The sequence below is a fragment of the Penicillium coprophilum genome (assembly GCF_028826855.1).
Source record: "Penicillium coprophilum strain IBT 35676 chromosome Unknown utg000002l_segment0_segment1, whole genome shotgun sequence".
NCBI classification, from domain to species: Eukaryota; Fungi; Ascomycota; class Eurotiomycetes; order Eurotiales; family Aspergillaceae; genus Penicillium; species Penicillium coprophilum.
Window position 1 is genome coordinate 2,464,742 of NW_026622722.1, and position 8,664 is coordinate 2,473,405.

The window sequence follows — 8,664 nt, forward strand, 5'->3', positions numbered from 1 at the left end:
TTTGGTGGCGTGGTCCTTGCACGTTCAAATCACAATATTGCGGCCTTGCGCGAGAGGCCCTCACCCTGAAGCAGGCTAACCAGCTAGAGAGACCACCTTGACAAGGTCTGCTGGGACTATCTTAAGCCAAGAATCTCATGGGGGGAGCTTTCAGTATACTGGATGGAGTTTGATTTGGCGGAAGTTCTAGCAGGCACCCACGCCAAGCTAGTGATAGATGCCATGGTCGCTCATCTATAGTCGTTTGGGAGAACATATAGTGTATGAACCGGTGTTTCCTATGGTCAAGGTTGCTGCATTGTTCTCGATCCCCAAAGCTGCGTCAATACAACGGACGCTGATGGAGGAGCAGGGTGTGATCGTTGGATGCCGCACGAAGCACACGTCACAAGCGGATTTCATCGATACCGAATAAGGTCGAGCATGACCTGGGCTCAGAATCACTGGGTCCAACGAGTTAGAGCGCGACAGGTCTTCTCCACCAAGGTCCCGGGCGTACGTTTCACCAAGCACAAGGAAGTCGGGCAGGAATATAAGTGGTCGCGGTCGCTTTGTTTACATCTGGCTCGCGATACCTCGAACAAAGGGTATCATTTCATGGTATGTCCTAGAAGGTTATACAAAGCATTATATAAAGAACTTGAGCTAGGTAGCTAGACTGTAAAATTAAATAGCCGCTGGAAATGGTTGAGCAGGACAAGGGAAATGATAGTAATTATACAATTATATATGGCCAAACCTGACGCCTGATATCTCAAAGGGGTACCTAGGTAAACGAACAACATGACTAATTACATACTGAGGTAGCACTACCTCAAACTTCGCCAATTTTCAAGTGCTAGAATATGTGGCCGTTGTGTACATAGTACGGAGTATAGGTACTCCGTATAGCTATGTGCAATAAATATGGGTCTTCACATTCAGAAGATTTCCCCAGCACCCGAATGGGACAAAGCTTCAAACAAAGACCAGGCCAGAAGCAGAGTGGCGATGCCAGGTCTCGCTACTAAAAATACCGGCAAATTCATGTTTTCGAGATGCCAAGACTACTTTACCGCCGCGTGACACTCCGCGCAGCGGAAAAGACTTGGCATGCTAGCCCCTTAATCTGAGAGACCCAGAGACTTTCTCCCCGATCAATCAGACTACCATGTCTTATGACTTCCAAAGTGTGCTAGAAGACATCCAGTTAAAGTGTTTCGTTTCCCCCCTAACCGCTTGACGGGTACGCCGGGAAGAGGGGGCCTTGGCATGACTACAAAAGGAAAATTCAACGCCAAGAGTCCCAAAACTGGGCTGAGCAAAGCTGGGCATCTGCATCCAGAACGAAGTCAGGCAGCAGGATTGGTTGTGCCAATGTTTTGGATCGCTTTGTACATAATCCCGCTATGGCACGCCAAGTGACTGGTTTCATAAATCTGATGGGTTCTAAATGATTACCTTTTTGTCCCAGGGGATTAACACTCATATCCTCCTCCTGGCCTCGATGCACTCGATTTCTTTCTCAAATCTACCAGTCCTATGCATTTCCTCCGATGTCTCCGATGTCGGTCGCCCCTGTCGCGTCAAATGAGGTCTATAACCCTTTCTAGGTGGTTGTTGGCCACTGTTTTGGCTTGCCTTATCGTACAAAATGCAGTCGCAATTGAAGTTAACCCCGAAGATGAGAGTAGGTTCATTTCATACTCTAGCTATTCACCTCAAATGACTTACATCTACCTTTTCCGACAGCCTCCCTCAAAAATGCCGCCAAAACCGTCGCTACCACCATGATGAAGTTCTACGATGACCGCGACTCGAAAGATATCCCGGGTAAAATGGACGGTACCTGGTGGGAGGGTGGTTCGATGTTCATGACCCTCATTCAGTACTGGTACTTAACAGGCGACAGCCAGTTCAACGACGCCATCCAGGAAGGCATGTATTGGCAAAAAGGCGAAAACGACTTCTTCCCAAGCAACTACTCCCAATACCTCGGCAACGACGATCAAGTGTTCTGGGGATTAGCAGCGATAACGGCCGGAGAGCTGAACTTCCCCGAAAAAGACGGCGAAGCCTCCTGGGTTTCTCTGGCCGAGGGTGTCTTCAACGGACAGGTTCCTCGCTGGGATATGAACACTTGCGGTGGAGGCCTGCGATGGCAAATTTGGCCTTACCAGAACGGATACGGGCTGAAAAATGCTATCTCAAATGGTGGCTTGTTCCAGCTGTCAGCACGTCTGGCACTATACACCAAAAATGCGACATATGCCGAGTGGGCCGAGAAAATCTGGGATTGGAGTCACTCTACGCCGCTGTTGAGGAAGAACTGGGTTATCGCCGATACCACCTCTGTCGCTGCCAGTTGTAAGGATCACGGTGATCATCAATGGACTTATAATTACGCTACGTATATCGCCGGTGCGGGTTATATGCACAACTACGTATGTCCACCCCCTGTCACCCACATGTTGACTAACCGGGGTATCAAAATTAACTGAGTTCATAGACGAACGGCACCGAAAGCAAATGGCTTGAAGGTGTTTCAGGACTGATTGGGGCATCCGAACAGTTTTTCCCAGAATCTGGTGGGAAGCAAATTATATCCGATATCACCTGCGAACCGATCAACAAATGCGATCGTAATCAGAAGACCTTCAAGGCTTACTTTACTTCATGGCTCGGATTCATGTCGCTGATTGTGCCCTCCAATGTCACCGCGGACGTAATGGCAAGATTCAAGAGCTCCGCTGTCGCCGCCGGTCAACAATGCTCTGGTGGAAACGATGGGACGGATTGTGGAGTTCGCTGGACGAAGAAGACAGAATGGGATGGGAGTTCAGGCTTGGAGCAGCAGATGTCTGTTCTGGGTGTCCTCAACGCCGTCATGGTCCCCTTCAAGGGCCAGGGCCCATACAATGCCGACAATGGTGGTAAATCCCGAAGTGACCCGCATGGGGGCACCAATACAAAGGATACTGTGGGACCTGAACCTATCACGACAGGTGATAGGGTTGGCGCGGGATTCCTGACTGCGCTTTTCATTATACTCTGGATTGGGTCTGTATATTTCATGCTTCGAGGCCAATAGAATTACTCCAATGAAAAGGCTCATAAATACATGTACATTTGAATTTTTGATACCTTGGGAGTTTGAGGATTTTTTGCGTTGTTTTTGAGCGCTAGCAACCTATTTATAGTTGAGATTTATCCAATAGCAAACAAAATTGAAGCACAATCAGTGGCCATAATTCAATCTGGAGTCCAGTACATGTTCTTGATATTTATCTTTTTTTCTCAACACATAAAAGCTCGCATAGTGTAGATCTAGATGATAAACAAATAAATAGAACATTCGTTTGTTACATCTAGTAGATGACATTATCTAGACTTGCGCCTTCAAGTGTGAGGGCAAAGCCTAGAGAGTATCATGTAATGAAAAGCCACCGAAGGAGAAAGAGATCCTGGACGAACAGGAGAGCAAGTATGCATCAGAGAGCTACAATTCCAGCACCATATCACAATGAATGTCTTGCTGTTCTTCCTTTTGTTCTGTTTGTATTTTAGGCCTCTTCATCCTCTGTGGTTTCAACGGCCTTATTCTCATCCTGTAGGGCTGCCTCTCTAGCCTCCACAAGCCTAGCGACACAATCCTTGGCACGCTGAAGACGCTTTTTTGCTGCATTGGTGGAGATGCCGTAGTGCTGAGCGACAGCAGGAAAGTCGATCTGGGGTATGACACTCATATCAGTGCCGAGAAGTGATTGATGAGTGGGAGACAAGTTACCTTAGTTCCTGTCACCTCGATACAGGTAAGTACAAACTCGAGCCTCTCTTTCAGTAATCCATGACTAGTGTCTGGGGTAGGCTTAGCAAGGGCCTTCTTGGTAGGCGTAGCCTTGGTGACTTCATTGGAAGACATGGCGAAGACGGATGATCAGTTGCTGTTATGAGCTTGTCTGATGTAAATGGGAATGAGCGAGGGATAATTTTCTCTTGAATTAAGGAACTTAGGGAGAGGAGGAAGCAAAGTATTGAGGACTGAGATCAAGGATCAAATTTATATCCTGATCTGATAGCAAACAACTTTGGCATACCTTCCTTCCTCCCCTCCTCATTTGGTGTATATTGTGTGAAATAAGAGCCCAAAATTTGAGTTACAGCAATGTGATTCAAATGAATAATAGATTATATAGACCAACCTCAAGTTGTACTTCAGACCCTTAGCATGGAGTATTTCACCAAATCAACATTTAGGCCTACGGCAGTTTACACATCAACCACATCAACCACATCAACCACATCATCACATCAACCACATCAACCACATCAACCACATCAACCACATCAACCACATCAATCACATCAATCACATATGTTGACATTTGATCACCTGAAGCACAAACCCATTATGTCATGAAGATCGTCATCAATTATTTCTTGTTTGGGACTAGTCAGTCTAAACCCTAACTGCCTGTCTTCACCCTGTTCAAAGGCCGACCCGACCCGCCTCACAATGAAGGGAATTGCTTGACTCTTCGGCAAATCGGATATCTCCAGAATGGGTAATTCAGTGGAGCCAATTCTAACTCCATAAGGCTAATCAAGGGACTGTTGATAGGCGGAAGACTTGTTTCCGGGGATTTGCGGGGAAATTTATGAAACCAGAACAGCATCTCGATGAGGGAAGAGAACTGGAGTTGGAATCCTATAAGAGCCAAGGTCTCCCTCTCCCAATATATTCTTCTCTTGCCATCTCCAGTCCCACCATGTTTTGCTATCTTCCGTTCTTTGTCTCCCTGGTAGCTGCCACCAACCTCTATGCCACTCACTACGACGGCAACATCTACACACTCTCTCTTGATAGCGCAAACTCCCTTTCGATCTCTTCATCGCTGAAAACATGTGGTGATGCTCCTAGTTGGCTTACATTCGATGCATCCACGCGCACAATCTATTGCTCTGACCACTCCGGCAATGGGACTATGAATGGCTCCCTGAGCTCCTACTCTGTGGATCAGCATGGGAAACTGACGGAGCTTGCAAAGACTGTGGACGTAGGTGCCGCGGTCCACAGTATCATGTATGGCGGAGAGCACGGGCACGAAAATTATTTGGCCGTTGCGCATTAGTGAGTGATTTTGATGTCGAATAAGCCAGACGGGCAGGCCGACCCATAAAAAAATAAACTAACATTTATTAGTGGCGGCTCTGCACTTTCGACCTTTGCCCTACCCCTTCGCTCCGATAAAGAGCCCTTGCAAGTCTTCCGCTACCAAATACCCCAGCCCGGTATTAAGCCCCAGCAAGATGCACCGCACCCGCACCAGGTGATCCTCGATCCAACTGGTGATTTCGTTCTTGTTCCCGATTTGGGCGCCGACCAGGTTCGTGTGTACGCAATTAACAAGCGCACGGGGCATCTGAATTCGTGCCCTAGTCTTAATTACACCGCTGGGAGTGGACCGCGACACGGATTGTTCTGGAGGTCCAACCCCAAGCATCCTGCACACGCTCCAGTGACTATGCTTTACACTGTTAGTGAATTAGGCGGCCACTTTAATTCGTTCGTTGTCTCTTACTTGCCTTCTGGTTGTCTCGGGTTCCGGGAAACCCAATCCTTTGTGCCATACCCAGGCGGACAGTTACCGGCCGGGGGTGCACCAGCGGAGCTCGCTATGAGTGGAAATTCTCTTTATGCCTCAATTCGCTTCGATCAAGGATTCTCTCCAAATGATTCCATATCGACTTTGACTCGTTTTTCCAATGGCACGGTGAACTTTAGTGAAATCACGTCTTCATACGGCACCATTCCCCGCACTTTTGTTGTCAATAAGAAGGGTACTCTGGTGGCTATTGGAAACCAGGCTTCATCGAATGTAGCCATTGTCAGAAGGAATCCACAGAATGGAAAGCTCGGCAAACTAGTCGCCAACTTGCAGGTTGGACTGCCTGGCCAGGCTAGTAATTCGTCAACAGGGCTGGGTAGCATCATATGGGAAGATTGAGCTCTTCAAATCAACTCGATTTCCAAGGAAGCGTGAACATTATTATGGTAAGTGTCACGGTTGCCTATTCGGGGTAAGAGAGGGATTCGTCTACATTGGCACTCTATATAGAGTTACTTATTATGTAGAATGCACCTGATATTACAACCGGATATGGTTTAGAAAAGTTCGATTAGAGAGCTCCTACTTAGACTTGTTTGGTCGCTATAGCTCTGATACTAAACCCTCTACCTCCTGAGATACCATGGCGCCCACTAATGAGAAGTCAATCAATAACCGTCCCGAGGTTGCGGGAAAATAGAATAGATGAATTGCCGATACAATTCTTCCGATCCACTCCGCAAAGAGTGATGGAAATATCAGCCTCCATCCTTCAGTCATGACAACATGCATGTTTTCAGGCTCGCCACCCGTAGCCCGCATAATTCTCCCGCACCGCAGATCCTTCCCCATAGGACTTACCTGGCATATCACGTACTACGCAGAATGATGCACCTGTGATCTATTTTGTACAGCCGGCTGAATTTCACTCTCCGTATCTGATGTGAGCCGTTTTGTGTCACCCTCATCTTCGTGGTAATACACCATGTCATTACTATCTATGAACACCATCTATTTCCCACCTTTTGCTGCCGTCTACATATAAGTCTAAAAGATTGTAACACTATCTAGGGGCTTCTGAAAGGCATATCCGAGCTGCCCGCAGAAAAGACCGCTGAAAAGATATCAGAGGGCCGTATATGCGGCCGTCTACTCTTACTAAGAATAGATAATAGGATATCGTGCAGTGTTTGAATCTAAAAAGAATTGGCAAGTGAACAATTTGCAGCCACGACTATTCAAAGTGCCAAAGACTTCAGAATGCATAGCTTTGGGTCGATATTTATCCTGAGATACCCAGACTTTCGCCCTCGACTCGCTGGATAAGCACAGCCGTGGCACCCCCACCCCCATTACAGATAGCAGCAATGCCATACTGATCGTGATCCAGCTGGTGCAAGAGACTGACTAGAAGTCGACAACCTGAGCTGCCCAACGGATGTCCAAATGCGATAGCACCCCCATTGACATTAACAGTATCAGGATCCAAGCCAAGCAGCTAATCAAGAAGTCAGTGAGATGAAGCGATTTGGGTTCTGATCGTGGATTGACACACCTGCTGTGAAGCTATCACCACGATCGCAAATGCTTCGTTGATTTCCCATAACGAGATCTGTTCAACACACATTTGGGCCCTCTCCAGGACAAGCTGAATGGCCTTGGTTGGAGCCAGAGCAAACTCATGCGGAGGAACGGCGGCATCGGCGTAAGCCACTATCTTTGCTAACACTCGATTCTCCCGGCAGTACTGACTGGCGACTTCTGCGTCTACAAGCACCACTGCGGAAGCGCCGTCACTTAGTGGGCAGGCATTCGCCGCAGTGACCGTGCCATCGGGGCCGAACACGGGTTTTAAAGAACGAATTCGCCCAAAGAGGCTCTCATGGGGAAGGCTGTCGGTGTCAAATATTCTGGTCGTGTCCACTGACACGGGAATAATCTCTCTTTGGAAGACATTACTCTGCTGCGCTCGAGAAGCCCGATTATAGGTGGCGGAGGCATAGGCATCCTGGTCCTCACGGGAGATACCCATTTGCTTAGCAACAGCTTCGGCACAGGCGCCCATGGACCGGGCATCTGAGGCATTAGTCAATCCATCAAGCGAGAGACCATCAATCACCTGTTTCTCTTTGGAGTTGCAATTATCTCCTTTTGTCAAGTACCCCGGAACATTTGACATGCTCTCCATCCCCCCGGCTACCTGAGCAACGGCATAACCCAATTGGATATTCTGGGCGGCACATGTAATGGCCTTGATCCCAGAAGCGCATACTTTGTTTATTGTGGTAGCCTCAATATCTGGTGCCAGCCCAGCCTGCATCGCAGCTTGCTTTGCAGGAGCCTGTCCAACACCAGCTTGAAGCACTTGACCCATGTAAACATCTGAGAATAAATCAAGGGGCACATGTGAGCGATGGAGGGCTTCACGAATCACTATGGCTCCCAGTGTGGTGCTTGGGACAGAGTCTAGCTGCGTATTAATCTACACCAATTGAATGACAGTTCAAAAGTCCTAGGGAGCTCGTCTAGACTCACGCGTGCGATGGGGGTCCTCGCGGCCCCAACAATGTATACCGGATTCATCATGTTGTAGCTGTCAGGGTGGGACCATAATGATCAAGTGTGCCCAATCTCCTTTTTATGCCCTACCTCAGCCCGGATAACTTGCACTGGGCAAAAAATTTTGGAGATGTATATGTTGCACAGTCTCGCTGATCTCATGCAGGTAAATATTGATGGAGTAGCTTCCGGTGTATCTGTAGGTCTGATCAACCGTGCCAAGACATCACTGTTCACTTCGGCGGAGAATATACCTGTTCTCACTTTCTTGCCTTTGCGTCATAATAAAGTATCATTGAATGTCATTAGTCGGGTGCTTCCAAGGGCTTGCAGAAAGCTGTTGCATATCTGATTCTAGCCCACTGGTCTCGCTGAACTCATGTAGGCATACATCGATGGAGTAGCAATGTCTGTAGATCACCCTATAAATCATGCCAAAAGATTGGCATCCAAGTAGAGACTAAGTACATCTCAGGCTCTAGTCCGTGGGAGTTTATGTACCTGAATTGGCTGGTTG

General features: G+C 47.8%; 4 protein-coding genes across 4 annotated transcripts; 2 read left to right on the forward strand and 2 right to left on the reverse strand.

The window, feature by feature from the left end:
• Positions 1-1,569: 1,569 nt before the first annotated feature.
• On the forward strand, positions 1,570-3,070 carry N7500_002991 (glycoside hydrolase family 76 protein; the record flags this gene model as incomplete). The annotated part of the gene is made up of 3 exons (XM_056674137.1): positions 1,570-1,669; positions 1,732-2,423; positions 2,489-3,070. 3 exons carry the CDS (start codon positions 1,570-1,572, stop codon positions 3,068-3,070), a joined length of 1,374 nt encoding a protein of 457 aa, XP_056534662.1.
• Positions 3,071-3,542: 472 nt separating this feature from the next.
• Positions 3,543-3,901, reverse strand: N7500_002992 (uncharacterized protein; the record flags this gene model as incomplete). The annotated part of the gene is made up of 2 exons (XM_056674138.1): positions 3,543-3,707; positions 3,767-3,901. 2 exons carry the CDS (start codon positions 3,899-3,901, stop codon positions 3,543-3,545), a joined length of 300 nt encoding a protein of 99 aa, XP_056534663.1.
• An 847-nt stretch (positions 3,902-4,748) lies between these two features.
• On the forward strand, positions 4,749-5,987 carry N7500_002993 (lactonase family protein; the record flags this gene model as incomplete). The annotated part of the gene is made up of 2 exons (XM_056674139.1): positions 4,749-5,110; positions 5,183-5,987. 2 exons carry the CDS (start codon positions 4,749-4,751, stop codon positions 5,985-5,987), a joined length of 1,167 nt encoding a protein of 388 aa, XP_056534664.1.
• An 883-nt stretch (positions 5,988-6,870) lies between these two features.
• N7500_002994 (thiolase family protein) lies at positions 6,871-8,174 on the reverse strand (the record flags this gene model as incomplete). Its single annotated transcript, XM_056674140.1, has 3 exons — positions 6,871-7,086; positions 7,144-8,070; positions 8,124-8,174. 3 exons carry the CDS (start codon positions 8,172-8,174, stop codon positions 6,871-6,873), a joined length of 1,194 nt encoding a protein of 397 aa, XP_056534665.1.
• Positions 8,175-8,664: the final 490 nt, after the last annotated feature.